Source organism: Periplaneta americana, chromosome 16 (genome assembly GCF_040183065.1).
Source record: "Periplaneta americana isolate PAMFEO1 chromosome 16, P.americana_PAMFEO1_priV1, whole genome shotgun sequence".
In the NCBI taxonomy this organism is placed as follows: Eukaryota; Metazoa; Arthropoda; class Insecta; order Blattodea; family Blattidae; genus Periplaneta; species Periplaneta americana.
Genome location: NC_091132.1, coordinates 60009444 through 60029281, shown reverse-complemented (window position 1 = coordinate 60029281; position 19838 = coordinate 60009444). Strand labels below are relative to the sequence as shown.

The 19838-nt window shown below is 36.3% G+C and overlaps 1 protein-coding gene across 3 annotated transcripts in view; it reads left to right on the top strand.

Annotated features, from left to right (window-relative positions):
- LOC138716352 (thyrotropin-releasing hormone-degrading ectoenzyme-like) overlaps positions 1-18098 on the top strand; it is a 54835-nt gene extending 36737 nt beyond the window's left edge. For all 3 annotated transcript variants that reach the window (XM_069849341.1, XM_069849342.1, XM_069849343.1), the window contains exons 13-16: positions 4919-5080; positions 11174-11317; positions 14130-14211; positions 17153-18098. In XM_069849341.1, the coding sequence (XP_069705442.1) occupies positions 4919-5080; positions 11174-11317; positions 14130-14211; positions 17153-17332 (568 nt within the window). In that variant the 3' untranslated portion in view covers positions 17333-18098. The remainder of the gene's footprint in view (positions 1-4918; positions 5081-11173; positions 11318-14129; positions 14212-17152) is intronic.
- Positions 18099-19838: the final 1740 nt, after the last annotated feature.

Below are 19838 nucleotides of genomic sequence, written 5' to 3'. Positions count from 1 at the left end.
TGAACTTTCTCGCCCACGTTGAATGTCAACGAGAAATAACTTTTCAATTGAAAGGACATTATATCATCACCACTAAAACTGCCATCTTCTCCCGCCATGACACAGCAATAGTACAGTATGGGATACCTACTTATCTGAATATCAACTATAGGCTTTTTCAATGTGTCAGTCGTAGTTTGTGTTTCACGTTGATTTGGGTGCACAGTACCGCACTTTAAGTTATTTTTTACTGCTTTGCATTGTTTAAAGTTGGTTGGTTGCTTAGATTATATTTGTACTTCTGTTAATTCTATGACATACAGAGACCGGAACTTTGGCAGAATGCCTTTTTAAATGTATTAAATCCAGTGGCTGCTCGTGCCTTTCTTGGATGGGTGTTCACAAAAAAAATGAGTAATGAACACACTGATATATTCTCGTATAGCTGAGTCACACGTCAGAGATAAACGAGTTCTAATATGCATGCACCAAATCTACGCATATAAACCAAAATTAAAACCATTAAACAAGAGTAGAGTAAAATTAATTCATAGGACTCACCTTCACTGCTGCTGTTGAAGAACTAGATTTATTTGTAGTGAAACTCCATGCGCCTAGTTTTGAGAGATGCAAACTTATCAATAACTTCATTATTGAAGTCTCTAATGTCGTTAACAAGTTTTTTTTCCACTACCAACATAGCCAATGTACTTATCCGGTCTTCTGTCATGGTGCGGAGGAATGTTTTAATCCTCTTTTAATTTAACACACAATTTCACACACATCCGTCTCCAAACTTCAAGTGTTACTCTTTCAGCTTTCAATACGTATCATTGCAGCTTGTATTTTGCTTACTTTGCTGAACAAAAGACAACAGAATCAGCTCCCGCGCGTAACGGTATTTTGAAAAGAAAGGGTAAGGAGAGAAAACGAGGAAAGAGGGAGAAAGGAACGGGATGCCAGACCCAAGAGAGATGGAGCATCTCTGTTTCTCTGTCACTAGCACGTTAAGACCTGTGCGAGCAGAGCTATTGTAACCAATGTAACAAACCAGAAAATATTCTAGCCTCAGGCTCTTTCACCCTGCTAGAGAAAAATTGTGCGAGCTGCTGTCAACCTGTCCAATGGAGATTTAAAGATACACGACACACGAACGGGACATTCTCTCGAGACGAAAAATGTAGGAACGTCATTGCACATTGGAAAGTAATAAATGTAATAATATTAGTACAGTAATATGTATTATTATTGTTGGTTTTTAATGTGTTCACGTGCTCCTGTGTTCATATAGAGGAACCGCCGCTGATCAAATCTATCTTCATTTTGAAAGTAAATCTGTACGAATTATACCTTTGTGATTTAAACGTCACAGTTTTATGTTGCCCTTTTCTGCCTTTTTAAAAATATAAATGCCTAATTTAGAAAATAAATGCTGTTTTTGCCTTTATTTGACTATTTATTATTAAAAATTGCCTACTGGTATATTTTAATTCATTTCTATAACCGCTACAATGAAAGTGACATCACCGAATGCATATTATTGTCTTTCAGTCAATTCATATTCTCTTTGTAACAATGAGTGCTGCAGCGCAAAATTGTATAACAGTAAGCGTTCTAATTATAGTTTGTGTTTATTTGACAAGGCAATAATGAGTGCAGGTCTAACGTTATTTTTAACGGTTATTTTTCTTTCAGTTTTCAATGCGACGTTGTTGTAGCTAGCCAAATATTTCATACCGCAACATATCAGTACAACCAAACACAAAAATGCACTCTCCAAGGCTACTGGAAAGATTTCTTTGCTTCCAACAGTAATTGCAACGTCGAGTCGAAAATCTCAATTTGCATTCGACTTACGTAAAGATTTTCTTGCTGCAGAAATCCCTTTGTGGAAAGTGCAAGGTTGTGGGTCTAATGCAAGGTTTTTGTAATTGCCTTTTATTGCGTATTTTAGCTATTTATAATGCCTTTTTGCCTGCCTATTTTAGCTATTTATGATGCCTTTTTCCTGCCTATTTTAATGATTCATAATCCCTAAACTTCCGGTCTCTGGCCATAACTTACTAGTTTTGGTTTGTTTACGCTAATTTAGGTTAAGTTTCTTTATATTTTATTTAGTTTACCATAGAATGTGTGAAGTTGGGTGGCGTAGCGAAGTTTAAGAAGGTTACATATCATAGAAAAATTTAGATAGCGTTAAGATAAAAAAGGTAGCTTAGAAAGATTAAATATGTCCGAGTAGTTCAGTTGGTACAACAGCTGGCTGCGTACTGGAAGATTCGGGTTTCGATCCCGGGCGGTGACTGAATTTTGTCGTTGCCAGACTTCCAGATTGGCCCCGAGGTTCACTCAGCCTAGTAATGGAGGAAATAATTTAAATACCGATATATTGATATTGCAATGTATTGAAAAACCTAATTTCGATAATCGATATATATTGCAGAAAATATATCGAATTATTATCGATATATCGCTATTCCATAAGCAAATTGCATTTTCAGGCGTACATTTACTGTATTACAATAAAATCACTTACATTTTAATTTTACTTTTTACCATTGAAATTAACATCATAACAGAATGTAAAATTGTAACAATAAACAATACATTTTCAATACTATTGTGATGTAGGTCCTAACCTAAATCAAAATTATGGTGAAGATAAGGTGAACTTAAATGATAGCTATAGTGGGAAAGAGTTAAGTGAACTCTACATGGATGAGAATATGATATTGTAACACGATTCAATTATTCTAATTTTATATAGGATTCAATCCAAGACAGAGATATATACCTAACAATGCAATCGTTTTAAATGTAAGTAAATAGAACTTGTAATTATTTTTAAATGTAAGTACCCCGTACTTAGAATGTTACAAGTTTTAACAAACTTCACAGTTGATTTGGTACAATCCTTCTATAGTAAGTTCCCATTGCAAGTTATTCTTACACTCCAATATTCCAAATAACAATGATGATGATGATAGGGACAGAATTTTTATACACTAAAAACATAATAAGAAAACAGAATGTCAGTACTAGGTTGTGCATAGAAATCATTGCCATAAACAAATGTCACATCGGTATTAAATCCTTATTCCTCTTTCCATTTCAGGATATAGAAATAAAAGTTTTGATACCCGTTTTGAGTCAGACGGTTCCTTTTCAGGGTGGGAGTTACCCCTGCCTTGGAGAACATTAATAACAATATTAAAACAGTAGTAGAATTATCGGAGTTGTCTAGTGTGAATTTGTTGTTGTTATTGTTGTTGATAATCATAATAATTCCACAAGAAACCGATAAATTTATTAGAAAACCGATATATTATACGATATATTGAACCAAAATTTCGATACCAATATATCGATATATCGAAACGAAAATATCGGTATTTCGTAAAAACCGATATATCATTTCCATCTCTAACTTAGCCTAATATCAAATTGAGAACCGGGTCTTTCCTGGGGGTAAAAGGCGGTCGGAGCGTGGTGCCGACCACACCACCTCATTCTAGTGCCGAGGTCAAGAAAGCATGGGACTCTACCTCCATGCCCCTGAAGTGCCTTCATGCATGTGAAGGGGATACCTTTACCTTTTACCTTAGGTTAGGCAGAGTAGTGTAGATTACCGCGATAATTTATGACTATTTATCAGATTTTTTCTATTCGACAGATAATGGAGAAAAAAAATGAGAGTATAAGGTACAGTACGTCAGTTATTCATAGATTTCAAAAGGCATATGACTCGGTTTGGAGAGAAGTTTTATATGATATTCTTATTGAATTTGTTATTCCCAAGAAACTAGTTTGATTAATTAAAATGTGTCTCAGTGAAACGTACAGTACTCGTGAGAGAAAGCTATTGGTCAGTTATACACAAATAACATCAGAATGCGTAATATAGACTTTACATATCGTTATTGATATACGAGTACTTATCGATATGCATAGTCATTTGTGCGAGATCGTGCGTATTTGCTTGTTTTCCGCACAGAACCAATACGCGGTAAGTGTGAAATACCACATTCAGTATTCCCAACGTAACACACATAACAATTTCTCTCTTCTTACCGCTTAAGCGCGACATTCATTTTACTGCTTTAGGCTTTTAACATATTATTTTTAGAGACGTTTAACATAGTAATAATTATAAATTGGAAACTTACCACTGCAATTTCACCTAAATTGCAATGTTAATTATTGTTTTTAAATATTTGCAAAAATTAAGTAAAGTCTACTACTCCACGAAACTTATTGCATTCCTGATACAAGTAACATTAAGGAAGCCGTGAAAAAATCAACAAGATTCCAGATGCGGATGTTATTACTGCAATATGTTATATAAATAATATTGTTAAAATATTAAAATGAAAAATAAATCATTACATAACCTTACCGTTTGTTTTAAGTTCGCATTTATAGACTGGGGGGGAAAAAAAGACAGACGTATATCACGGCCTGCTGGAGTATAGTAAACACAGAAAACATTTTATAGCAACAATGTTGAAGAGAGATATTTTGGTTTTCCGAAGTTGCCGTCATTAAACAGAAACCAACATGGAGATTTCATTGTAACTAATTAGAAATTCGTCTTTCAGGTATGTAATAAACGATCTTCGCACAAAATAATGTACGATACACTAGCGGTATGTTTGTTTTCATGTTCTCGGAAATTAAAAAAAGCTCAACTACGTTTCGCTTTTTCAATCTTTTCCTCGACCATGAAAACGTCAACATACCGCTCTTGTAACGTATATTACTATTACATATCGTTATTGATATACGAGTACTTATCGATATATATAGTCGTTTCCGTTCTCGGTTTACTGTGATTAAAAAATCATCTTACTTCCTCTGCTTGGCGTTCTCGTTCCCGGTTTATTGTGGACCAACCTTAATTCTGGGATGCAGACATTCTCATTGCATTGCGTTGTTTCAGAATGGTGATATTTTGTCCTGAGTTCATGCGGAACGGCTCCGAGGAGGACTGGGAAAAACACAACGAAGAGCTGCAGAACTTCTTGAACACTGAGTACGAGTCGAAACCCTTCCTGGAGCGCAGCCTGGCCAAGTGCCCCGGCTACTCGGGTCTCATCGAGAGGTCAGTTACACGAATATGCACACAGCTGGTGCGATGAGTTCTGTGATCTTCAGCTCCTAATGGCATATAAACAGAGTCTAGTACAACCATGGGGAAAAATGGCTCCGAAGGGCCACTGCACTCAAAGCCGCCTTACCTCACTCCACCGACTCTCTCCTCCGCCTGATACTTCTCTAGACACGCTTCATTCAGTGGCGGGTATGGCTTCGATCTCGGGACGTCAGTTTCAGGAAGAGTGGCAGAAAGAATTTTTTGTTACTTACAAAAAGAAGAAAGTCTGTTGCTTAATATGTAGGTTTAAAATTGCGCATATAATACGCTTCAATATTAAACGCCACTTTGATCGGAAGCATAAAGCGGACTTCGGTGATCTTACAATATTTATTTACAATTTTAAAAGCTATTTTCGTAATATTTGTGGAAAGATACAAAACAAGATGTTTATGGTATTTTCAGGATTTAGATAGTTATTATTTTATTAAGTATCTGGAACTGAACTTATTTAAAAATTTGGGTGCATATTAGGCCTACTTGATGCGTTCTCTTTCCAAGAAAGATTTTCAGAAATAACTGCAATGGACATGGAGATGTGTCTGTTCAATAATCAATTTGTATTTGATGTTACCCAAGCATCAGAGCCACTATAGAGATGCTAAAGAGCACGCCACTAAAGTGTTTAGGAAAAAATGGATTAGATCTCTTTAAATACCTACCAGAGGAGCAATTCCCTAATCTGCGCACATTTGCAACGCGTATGGTATCTATGTTTGGCTCAACTTACTGTTGTGAGCTGTTTTTCTTTTCAAAATGAATATGACCAAAAGTATCTCCAGGTCTAGAATCACAGACATGCATTTAGTTTCAGTATTATGGTTGAGTTGTTCTATTTTAGAGCAAAATATATCCTTTTTATTTAATAACAAGAAATTTCGAGGGCAATCAACAACAAAAACATCAAAACCAGCAGTATAGGCCTATAGTAGTATTTCGTTTCATTCATATCTCATATATTTTGTTTAATATGTTTTAAAGTTAAATGACAGTGGAGCTTAGTTTTACTTTCTTTAGTATTTATATAAAAAAACAATTGATTTTGTTGATCATTATATTGTGTTTAGTATGTTTTCAAGTTAAATGACGTCCACACCTGTGGAGTAACGATCAGCGCGTCTGGCTGCGAAACCAGGTGGCCCGGGTTCGAATCCCGGTCGGGACAAGTTACCTGGTTGAGGTTTTTTCCGGGGTTTTCCCTCAACCCAATACGAGCAAATGCTGGGTAACTTTGGTGCTGAACCCCGGATTCATTTCACCGGCATTATCACCTTCATTTCACTCAGACGCTAAATAACCTGAGATGTTGATACAGCGTCGTAAAATAACCCAATAAAAAAGTTAAATGACAATGGAGCTTAGTTACTTTATTGGTTTAAAAAACAATTTATTATGTTGAGCATTGTATCTTTTAATATATTGTGCAGTCAAATGACAATTGAGCTTTGCTTTTTTCTTTATTGTTTTTAAAAAAGAAATACTTTATTATGTCTATCACAAGGCAGTTCAAGAATTTTTCGTGCACATGATAAAGGAATAGTTATACAATTGAAAAATATATAATTTGCCTAATGACAGTAGGTGGCCGTCATAATTATTGTAGGATACGTGTACTTCCTATAAACAAAATACTGTAAAGATTTTGAAACAAGAACTAAGAGCGGAGAAATTACTGGTGCGCAAGGTGTGTCGACTCCACCACTGCACTTGACTTAGCAAAACAACTGCATTACCCCTCGCCTATCAATCAAACGAATGTGGGGTGAGTAGGAATGTTCCCTCCCTACTTTGCTTATAGTCCCCATAGCTGGTCTAGTATATACAGTCACGAAGCTTGAGTTTTGAGGGTACTAGGAACAATAGACTGTGCTGGTACTATTTCGCATTATCTGTAATGAGGCGATATTAGCGATCCTAGTGGTTAGCAACTATCTATGGATGCATATTTACTACGTATTGAGCTTCGTGACTGTATATACTAGACTGTGATATAAATAAACATTCATAGGGTTAATAATCTGAACCTGTTTGGAGGCATACTCTGACGGGGATTTACGATACCAGACAAGTGACACATTCTGAGTTTTAATGAATCACCTTCTTTACTGATACAAATCATATAATATGTGTTTTAAATGGATACAGTGAACCGATGTAGACGGGCTGTCTGTCGATAAGAGCTATAGACTAAAAACTGAAAGATCCCACGTTCAGTTCCAGTTCGAGTAGAAATCTTTCACCTCGACATAATTTACGAACTTTTCTGGAATAATAGGGATTCTTATCATCATCATCATCATCATCACCATCATCTTCTTCTTCTTCTTCTTCTTCTTCTTCATAGCAGGGATTAGTCAACAGTGCCTGTTCCGTTTTCACAATGTTCAAGTCCATCGTTTCCTTCGACGCACGACATTCCTCCTACCTATAGGTTGATACATAGATACTGGAGCTGAAATTCTTTCATTGTTCATTCCATTTAAATACATGTTCTCCAGTTTCCTTTATATCCTTATACAGGGACATCATTTTATTTTTACTAACATTTCTAATATTAACCTGGCTATACCTTTGGATTAACGGTTGAGAACCGGAGACACCGTTTGCTACCAACTTCCACGACTGGAGTTCGATGATACTGGCGTAAAATATAAACAAATCACTTTACTAGGTATAGGAAGGAAGAAAAGTAGTTAATCCATTTACGTAAACTAGGAAATATCGCGATTTTGAGTTTGATAATTTTCATTAGGTTTTTCTTTAATCAAAATACAGAACTGTATTAACAATAAGTGTTTTTATTCACGAATTGAGCTATCCATTCGGACGTATTCGTTATGCAGTGTACATTAGACTGTCTACAGCACATTAGTTAATAATATAGAGAATGAAGGTCAATTGAAAAATAATCATAATATGGATATTTAAACACAATTTTGAAATTGGTGGCCGTTCATTTCGATATAGGCTTCAGTTCTTTTGTGCATATTATCGCACCAGGCTATTGTACCTAATTCCAATTACCAGTTCCGTCCTTCGTACTAGAAACTCATGTTGAAATAATTCTGTACCTACTCTACAAAAGAGTACCTTACGTACTGTAAATTCAGTCTTCACTTTTGCCAGATCCAAAAAGATAAAATTACTCAGACATGCTATCTACTGTCCGGCCAAGTGGTTTTGTCGCAGGGTCATAGAAAGGAAGAAAATCACGTGACAGTTAATTAACGAGGCCCTTTTATTTAAGTTTTTTAAACAGTTGTATAATATTACGTAGACGTCCAATTCCTAACAGAAATTAATGTTTTCAGAAAAGAGCTAAGACAGCCCAGCCACTAGCCTTTACAGAGGGACGAGCAGAAGCAGGTGGGGGAAACCAGGATGCGACGTAGGCAAACGGACGACAGTACCTTTGCGAAAATATGATTCAATATTGAAAGCTTTTTCGTCACTGGAAAACGAGAACATATTTCTGGAACGTACTATACTCGCTAACTCAGTACTGTTTACTATGACCGTAAGGTGAATTTGACTGCATATGCAGCCTTGGTTCTGTGTGGAGGACGGTTAGAAGTTTACTAGTAGAGGAGGTGGGAGTAAAGCACATTCAAAAACTCAGGTACAACAAAAATTGAAGTAAAACTAAAATGATGTCCCTGTATTTCTTCGTTTAAACTGTATACGTTAAGTTATTCTAGTATATTTTCAGTCCTTATCTAACCGTTTCTTGTACAATGCTTCACTCTACGGAGCAATATCATTTCTGACTACTGTATTTTGCTTTTATCTCTTTATTTTATTATCAAAGACTCACTTCCAAATACAGTATTTGGAACAGCCATTACCTTGTAAAATATTATTTTTGTTTCTTTCCTTGTCTTATTTTCAAGTGTTCTGTGGTTTGTTCCACATATTGACTGAAATTTATTTATTTTATTTCAATATCTCTATCTACATAAAAACTTATATTACTTCCTAAATAATCGAAGTGATATACTTGTTTTAGAGATTTATTTTCTGTGACTATTTTATTTATATGACGTCATTCCATTTTCGGCCAATAAAGTGTAATGAAATTTTGAATTCCAACAAATCACAGTCATACATCGCGACAATTTCTGCAGCTTGAGTTATTACTATCAATTTATCACATGGTCGTTCTTTTGTTCAGTCAGTGTAGCCAACTGTTTCCACGAAATCGATGAGGATGAATCCATTGTACTAAATAAAGTGCAAAATCCTACTTCCATATCTACATCTTCATCTTCTAATTCCATGTCCATTGTCTCTAAAGAAAATGACACTCCTTCATAACAATTGTTCATTAATTAAATGACCATCTTCATTCTCGACAATAAGCACAGCATCATCAGCGTAGGATACAATTGATATTTCTCTTGTTCCCATATACAGTATATCCTTTTTCACATCTAACTTAATTTATAAGTTGATTTATTATTGAATTGAATAATAGTGGATTCAATAAGTCACCCTTTCTAAATCCATTTTCTATTTTTATTGGGTTTGTAATGATCTATTTAGTTTTAATTGTAGTTAAGGGAAGACTCCACTGAAAATCATGAAAATTTTTCAAATTTTTTTTTTTACTATTTCACTTATTCAGAATTTATATTTTCATACCCCAAATGTATTCAGCTCAATTCTGATTACAAATACTCGTATGTTTACACAATTTAAATTAAGGCTGTAAGGGGGCGTGGAATTTAAAGAGCTGTCAAAATTGTTTTTCATTGAAGTTTTTTTTTTTTAAATTTCTGATTACAAATCTAGTAACTTTTTGTTGGCTCCCTGAAGTTACTAGATGAATGTAGTGGAGGAGAATATTAATTTACATAAATATTCATTTTATTTTCAAATATATTTTTCTGTGTTCATTTTTGTTGATTCAACACCAACTTTCTTATGCAAAATATTAATCAATCTGGATGAAATTTTTACTGCAAGTGTTTATGAGGTAGCTGCATGTTTCTATGCATTTATTTTGTGAGAAATGCTGCTAGTTTATTTTATTAATATTTTTCTTAATGCTGCTAGTTTATTTTATTAATATTTTTCTTACTAAAAATATTAATAAAATAAACTAGCAGCATTTCTCACAAAATAAATGCATAGAAACATGCAGCTACCTCATAAATATTTTCAGTAAAAATTTCATCCAGATTGATTAATATTTGGCATAAGAAAGTTGGTGTTGAATCAACAAAAAATTTTACACAGAAAAATAGATTTGAAAATAAAATGAATATTTATGTAAATTAATATTCTCCTCCGCTACATTCATCTAGTAACTTCAGGGAGCCAACAAAAAGTTACTAGATTTGTAATCAGGAATTTAAAAAAAGAATTCTTCGATGAAAAACAATTTTGACAGCTCTTTAAATTCCACGCCCCCTTCCAGCCTTAATTTGAAAAGTGTAAACATACGAGTATTTGTAATCAGAATTGAGCTGAATCCATTTGGGGTATGAAAATATAAATTCTGAATAAGTGAAATAGCTAAAAAAATTTGGAAAAATTTTCATGATTTTCAGTGGAGTCTTCCCTTAAGTTATCTGTATAAATATTTCTTATTAATGCAACAAGAATTTCTGGTACTATTTTTTTTTCTCCAACACTTTCATTACTTCTGATAAGAACAGGTTTCCTATGTAAGCTAGTCTGCGTCGTAAAAACCACGACTACAAACATTGAAGGTTCCCTATTATTACAGAAAAATTCGTTTTGGCACCGGGAATCGAACCCAGGGCCTCTCATCTTTGCACGCTGAGCGCTCTTTCCATCTGAGCTATGCCGAGATCCGATTCACGGCGACGGCCGTACTCTCCACCTTTGTATCATCAAAGGCCTACTACCTGCAGTCATATATGCAGGAGAGCATATTTGAATGACTTTTATGACCATTTTCGATATGTACAGTATGAGTACATAGTCATTGATTATTCAATGAAGACGACGAGGTCTTCATATACGAATATAAAGTATATTGAAGGTTTCCTTGTCTAAGTTGGACTTTGCGTGCAGGGTACTGAACCGAACGCTGGATGACACCGCCGTGTTCTCATCGATGACCTGGTACAACATGGTGAACCTTATCACCAGCTCTTCCAAGGCGCAAAATATCAGCCTCGAGTTCTTCTTCAAACACTACAACGAACTCAAACACAAGTAAGTACAATCATTTTTTATATCCGTCGGACATTCTTTCATCACATTAAATAGGGCAGGCTTCAGCGTCAGTAGACTATTTATGAAGGCTACACAGGAAAAACAAAGAATATAATAATTTTGTTAAGAATGATGTCATTATCTAATTCAAAAGATTACTATAAACTTTAGTATTGTTCTCACTAAAACTGGTAAAAAGGATTATTACCACGAATACAGTTATCTTTTCCTTCATTTTTAATACGAACGGCAATAAATTTTGTGCGAGATCGTGCATATTTGCTTGGTTTCCGCACAAAACCAATCCGCGGAAAGTCTAAAATTCCACATTCAGTATTCCCAACCTAACACACATAACAATTTCCCTCTTCTTGCTGCTTAAGTGACATATTGATTTTACTGCTTTAGGCTTTTAACATTATTATTTTTTGAGACGTTCAATATAGTAATAATTATAAATTGGAAACTTACCACTGCAATTTCACCTAAATTGCGCTGTTAATTATTGTTTTTAAATATTTGCAAAAATTAAGTAAACTCTACAACTCCACTAAAGTTACTGCATTCGTGATGCAAGTGACATTAAGGAAGCCGTGAAAAAATCAACAAGATTCCAGACTCATCATAGACTGAGGGGGGGGGAAAGACAGACGTACATCACGGCCTGCTGGAGTATAGTAAACACAGAAAACATTTTAAAGCAACAATGTTGAAGATAGATATTTTTGTTTTGAAAATTTGCCGTCATAGAACACAAACCAAGATGGAGATTTCATTGCAACTAATTAGAAATTCCTCTTTCAGGTATGTAATAAACGATCTTCGCACAAAATAATGTGCGATACATGAGCGGTTTGTTTTCTTTCAATTATCGGAAATTAAAAAAGCTCAACTACTTTCGCTTTTTCAAACTTTTCCTCGAACATGAAAACTTCAACATACCGCTCTTGTAACGCATATTACTATTGCAGTATTATAATGAATTTGATTATTATCTCACCCTTAACAGAAACATGACATCCATTATTTTCCCCTGTAAAAAACACACACACACACACGCACGCGAACCTCTATTATGCGTGGTAACGAAGGGCTTGAACTGAACGGTTAATCGAAAAAATTGGATAATCCGTGTCATAAAAGATTTTCATAATATAGTTTCGTAATCTACTCCAAGGTCTTGTGTTTTAATAAGCTAGGTAATACATCAGAAGTTCACTAATTTAAGTCTCGTTGTCAGCGATGGATTCTTAAGGCCAAGGAAACTTCTTATGATGTCTGTCTGTGTAAAGATACGAATAGTAGATGTCTCTTGTTCTAGATTTACATACTTAGCACTTGTTTTTTTTTTTATTAAATCGAGCACAGTTATAACTGTAATCTCGTATTCTGATGCTAAATGAACCACACCTTCATTTCCCAAACCACTCGGTTACTTGCACTTTATTTTCGTAGCACAACACGTTTTCTTTTGACACTTGTGGAAGACATTTTGCATAGAAGTTATACAGTACGGCCACTCGAACTATACACCATACTGTGTAAGAGTAAAGGCTTGTAGTAACACTCTAAAAATGCGTACTTACATAATATACAGTACTTCATATTTTTTCTGCAATGAAAAAAAGTAGAGCCAGAGAAAGACAATCTGATAATCCGCCAATCGGTTAGTAAGGTGACGGATAATCGGGGTTCTACTGTATACTGTAGAACAAATAGAATCAGAAACCTTACAGTGGTCTAAACTAATCGCGTCAATCAGAATACTGGATGTTCAGTTCAAAGTGTGTCATGGCTCGCTGCACGCCGTCATGTGGCTAGTCGATGAGCCTAGAGATTTCAATCTTCCTACACTTCTGCAGAGGCGCATTACCTATGTGCCAGAGAAGTTGCCTAGCAAGTACGGCGTTCATTCAGAAGAGTACTTACTAATACGTACGGTAACACCTGTAGTGGCAGGAATGTGAACTGTTTGGAAACACGTACTGAGGTGAGTTTTTTTCTTACTGTCGAGATATGTGGAGAGGGTTAAGACGATTACTTACGTATTTGTTGACATTAACTTCGACGGTCAACATGGACACGGAGCATTTGATTTTGTTGTGGAATGTTACCGTACGCAACCGAAGATAACAAATACCCTGCGTATGACTTGCCCGCGCAAAAGACAGTTCGAAAGAGGTTATGGTAGCACACAGACCGTACAGACCGCCATCTGTTGCTACGACGTTCAAGTTATACCGTACACGTTCTCAAGTTCAGATTGAACGCCTTGATTAATAGGCAACTTCTCTGACACAAAAGCTGAAACTCGCTTCAAATCGCTGACTCATCAACAGTGACGTCATGACACACTTTGAAATGAACACCCAGTATGTTTTCTCGATACGTCTGTTTAGCCGAGGGAGGACGACATTTCCAGCATCTTCTATAAGATACGATTTATATACGTTTTAAATAGCGGGGTTAACGTGATAGTGCAGCCGGCTACATGTCCAGCCGCCGAGAAGCAAAACAGTGCGCCAACGCCAGCGGTCAGTACATAATTATAATAGGAGTCCTGTATTAAAAAGGTAGATTCTTTGTGGATCCGATATTGAAATCGTACATATTAAGTCCACATTTCTCTTTTTTCTATTGTGTTTGTCTATCTTTGTTTTGCTTCTTTTGTTTGAGGAAGTCAAAACGTATCTTCTGATTATCATTTTTTTAAGGACAGGTCAAGGCTCAGGAGTTGGCATGATACAATTTTGAGAGGCCCTAAACCCATTATTATTTTAATTGTAATTGTTGATATTCTGAACTGTTACAGATTCTACTTCATGCAGGACATGTGGACAAACATGGTATCCCGCTTGACGGACAACATCAAGACGGAAGGAACCTTAAGAAAGGTAATGTCCACACAACAGCCTTACGTTTCCACCGACAATATTTTAGTCTCGTTTCTAAACATGTATACATTGAACTACTTTAGATACAAAGATTAGAATCTCTGAATTATGAACATTAGACCTACATATTCTATACAGCATGCACCATTTAAAGACGGCCAATCTGAAGGTACGATCACACGTCGATAATTTTGTTGCGCAACTTTTCTACTGCAGTTGCTGAAGTTGCGCGTCGTCGTCTTCACACACGTCAAACGTAGGGTGCAACGCGATATTTTTTGTATTGCGCAACTCTAGACTTGCAAAAATTGTGACAATGTTGCGAGACTCTTTACACACAAGACTGTAACGTACTATTCCAACCGCAGGTTAGTTGCAGCTTTGCATCTCTGCATTTTGTAATTAATAAATAATGTTGGCACCTCTTTTTTTGAAACAATGCTAAAGAAAGTTAAAAAATATATTTTATCACCATCACCGTTACTGTCACCATCACCACCATCACCACCATTATCATCATCATTACAAAATTATACTCTGTTTGCCTATACGTTGTACACTTACGGTCTTACTAATAAACCGTGTATAGTTTTTATACGAGACTTATGCAGCGTTGAGACAGAAAACGTTACTAATAAACCATGCATAAGCGATGGATGAATAAACAGTCTGTAACTATACAATGGGAACTGCTTTGCAGTAGTTATATACACGAAACCCCTTTTTTAAGCGTTGTATATAGAGAAAAAATGGCTGCCCCTCTAACAGCTGTTCGTATCGACTGTCATTTTATGATGATGGATGCCTTGTAACCACAGAAGAACAAACCAAAGAGCACAGAATAAGTAGAATATTATTGCTGAAGCTTGTTCTCTTTGACCAAAATATAGTGTGGTAATCGATCAGAGCCAGTTGTGCTATCGAATCTTAACACGGCACACTAAAGCGCTCTACCGGATGCAATAGAGAATCTCAGATATTCTATTACCTTTCGTAGCGAAGTAATGACGAAACTATGACATAGCTGTGTAACAGTTATACGGTTATACACAACGTATGTAGTGATTATTGGTAAGGAATTTACACACGACTTATAAACGAGCTACTCATTGTATAAGTATAAGAGAGTTAAACGTCTGTATATAGAGTTTTTATTAGTAAGACCGTAAGCAATTACCGCAAATACTCTCTTTTCAGGCTCTTGATTCAGCAGTTTTTCCTCCAGATCTCACCCATCATACCCAATTCTCTGAATCACTGCTTGTTACGACTAAACCAGGCCGAGTACTGACTCATGGGCAGTGTGCGGCCTCGGGAATATCGAATCATGACAGATCTAGTGTATTCTTTGAAGTGTCTCAAAACCAAATTAAAAATTTATGACTTACTGTGACTTAAAACGTATTGACGAAACAGAACAGCAGGCAAAATTCCTTGAAATTTACTAACTTTAACGACATGCACGCACCTCTGAAATCAAAACACGTTAGAAAGGCTCCAGCCAAGGCCGTCTCTCTCCAGCACTCTGGATCACTGTTGAGATTCGTTTCATAATGAGTGATGACAGAGAGAAATAACGCTCATGAAAAGTATATACTATGAATATTATAAGCACTTGTGTAAGAAAACTACTAATTCATGATACCGGTTCATCTAAACTAGGGAGAAACATGCATACTGTAACTTTAAAATTCAAAACAATAATGTAGTTTTATTCTTACAACAATAACTCTTCACTTTCTACAATTTAATTCTACTCCCGTCAACAATGGGATTTTCACTCCACACAGTAAAACAGTATTCGTTATTGCACTCCACAGACGACAATGATAATTTACTTGGATTATTGAGAACAACAATGAACTGTTAATTTTAACTAATGTTCACAAAGCACTATTAACAAATCAGAACTGTCAGTTCTCAGTTCACAGTTCGTTGCCCTGGCTAGTTCTTCTAGCTCAGTCACTCAAGTTCACAGTATCTCGAACCACAGACCTTCAGAGACAGTCCACTGGACCTCGAACTCAGGTCCCCCAACTGCGGTCCACTGCACTCGAACTCAAGTCTTCCAACTGCGTTGCTTCCGCCTAGACCCTCGGACAGTTGCGGACACACACTCAAGTCGAACTCCGGTCTGGCTTCACTGCTACACAAGACTGGCTGGCTTCCTGACCAAAAACTGAAAACTCCTCTCGAAGGCTGGTTTCCTTTTATTTGCTAGGCAGCACTTCGGGAGCCTTCGATTTCTGGTCGTTTCAGTCACTAGGCGATTCGGTTTCGAGAATAATCTGTCACGCTGCTGCTCCCCCCTTCACTTCGCGTAGCAGTTTGCTTTCTTCCCTTCTCGGCAAGCACCAGATGCGCGCGCAACCTTCCCCCGCCGCGTCGCCCGTCTCCCGCACGATCGACACCTAGCTGTCACAATACAATAGGATTAGGAAATTCCAGAAGTCATGTAAATAAGGGATTTTATGTTGCGTAGTACGGGTAGATAACACACAATGAAGGGATGTCAAGGTTAGAGCATTAGTATACAGCTGACTTCATCAGTTCAGTTCAGTTCAGCTCAATTTAGTTTGTGTCAAAGCAGTACACATTAGATAAGCAAATATTCATTTACGATACTCATATTACGAAAAAAAATGATAAATTAAGTGTTGTGCTACATTTATCTGGAAATATCGTGGCGTTGAAGAACCATCTGATTCAACAATTCAGAACTTAGAACATTTTTATGTGACGGACAATTTCCAAGTTACTACCCCTATACCTTGTGGAGGGAAAAACGTAGCTCTACGTCAAAAACCCAACCAGATAATCTGTTCAAACGGGAATCGAACTCATGCCCAAGGGCAACTCCGGCGCAGCAGGCAATAATGTATTTGTTCAATGTTACATCTTTTTCAGCTTTTGATTCGTTCATATTACTGCATTGTTGCAGCTGAACGAGTTCTGCAAGGAGCATGAAGGGAAGCTGGGCTACACGCAGACCGTGTTCGATACAGCCATAAAGAAGGCCAGGAAGACCATCGAATGGTGCCGCAGGAGCCTTCCGGATATCAAGATCTGGCTGGACGAAGTTTTTCCGAGCGCAGGCGTAATAGAGGAGTCTAATAAATAGAACTCACACACTGCGCCTGTTGTCTTATTTGCTTACTTTGCTTGTTCAAAATTATTTCAGGATTGACAGTGAGTTGTAGTCTTGCAGGCAACTCTTCTTTTCACCATTCACAAAAGACGCAACCAGAAGTCGGATGTTGCCAAATGTCCTTCCCTATATGTCCTCACTGTCCATCTAAATTTCTTATATGAATGATCATTTAGTTAGTATGTATTAAGAGTCCACTCATTCAATTGTTGAACTTACTCTACGGGTATGGTGCACACCGTTTGAAAATTAATTTTGTTTTTGTTTTTTTTTCAGTTAGTCAATAATTATGTAATGCAATTTTTGTGAACAACCTAACCTGACTTGTATAAACAATTCCATCTCTAAGTAACACTCGGCATCTTCTGGAAGCCATATCGAGTCCGATTAAAACTGGAAATGTTCGTGATAAAGAACCTTTCTACTAAAAGCACTGCTAATGTTGAGAACCCCTCAGCACCATGATATTTCTCACATACGTGTTTATCCCTTTAGTCTGGAGAAACAATTTTCAGCCGCAGAGTTTGCAGGCAGAGTGCCACCACATTTCTCGACACACAAATTAACGGATCCATTTGTGAAAAAGCTATGCTAGATGCGCTGGCAAGAGAAACGAATGAGAATTCCCATCGTCAACTGGGTGGCATGGCAAATTCTACATCTCGCTGGACTAACTGGAAACTAATGTCATGTCTGTGTGTATTAGTGCGGTTCAAAATAAATAAATACATGTGTTGAATTTTTTGTACATATTTTCTTTTTCCTTCTGATAACAGAACACTATACAAGAACTTTAAACTAAAATGTATAATATTTACTGCTGCCTCATTGAGGTCAGATTTTAAGGGCCGTATTCATAGACATTCTTAGCGCGGACTTCCGGTGGATGATCAGAGAACTAACGTTTTTCGTATTCATAAACCATTGTTAGCGATATGATATGATAAGAATCCCGTACAAGTAACCAATGGATAGCCGGGGCTAGTTTAGCACGCTCGTAGCGCGGGCTAGCGAAATGTCTATGAATAGCACCCTAAGAATTTTGCATAAAAAGAAAAAAATCTACTATAAGTAACAATCGATCAATGATGTTAAGTTCACTAACACATTAAAAAAGACTTCATTCAATATTGATGTACAGTAGTGGCAAAAAAATCGGACCAATCCTTGTAGCTGATTTCAGAGTCACAGATTCAAATTTTGCTAGTCACAAAACATCCATCTTGTATAATTGATTGTAACAATGAAATTTATTGCATTTGTTCCATTCTTATCGTCTTTTGTTTCCTTCAGTGCCTCAAACTTAGAGACGAAAAAACTTTGAGAGTTTTATTTTCATCTGGCATCAATATTACATTTCTACATCTATTCGGCAAAGATAACTGCGTATTTTTACATTAAATAACAGTACATACCTCTGGCTTCACTATCCATATTGAAATTACCACAGTTTGACACAATACACAGCACAGGATACTTTTGTATCAGCTACAAGGGTCGGTCCGGTTTTTTTTGCCACTACTGTACACAGAGTGGAAGTGAAATAACCTTGCAGATTGAAAGGGACGATAGAATATACGTAAATGAATAGAAAACCTATATTACGTTTTGTGATTAAAAGCACGGTTAATTAGAAAATTAAGATTGACGTTTCAGCAGTCCGGCAACATCGTCGCTAATACGCTCTATTCGTGGTACAGAGTAAGAGGTCAACGAACTTGGCGAGTCTCTGTAAATAAGCTGTTCTCTAGACCAAGACGTTGACAGACGCACGCTTCGTGCAAAGGCTTGAATTTAGGGGTTTTTAAAATTAAATTTACACGAAAACCGTGCACTCTACTGAAATACGCCAGAGGGATAAATTATTCTTTATTAGATTTTCTATCGATATGGATAAAAATTACGATCCTACACGCAATAGTTAAACATATGGGGAATTTTTTTTTCCGAAAAAAAAAACTATGAACTTTCCATCAATATGATACTATAGTTTTTTGTTACATACAACATGTGCTATTCGCTCTGGAAATCTGCAAGACTATTTAACTTCCACTCTGTATAAGCATTCCTGTTTCTTGGTCCTTCTAGATATTGTTAATGTAATTATTCAAGAAATGCTGATTTATTAGTACTAGAGATTTTTTTCCTGTGCCATTCCACAACCTGATATAAATATTGCTTTTCATTTTCACATTTCGTCAAGGACAGGTTGAAATTGGTACAGTAGAGCGTCTCGTTTAGGCACAGTGAAAACGTAAACAAAGTGCAGGTAACGTGTGGGGAGAGGACGAGCCGACGATAAACACGAGGGATGCACAAGGTTTTAATTACAACATTTATGGCGGAGCATTAATTGAATTTTTTCCCCAAAAACACGCACAAAAAAAAACATAAATTGCATAACGTTATCACTTGCACATTTTAAAAAAACAAGCCAATGTAAAGTTGAACTAATTCAATCTAATAAAACAAATTTTGC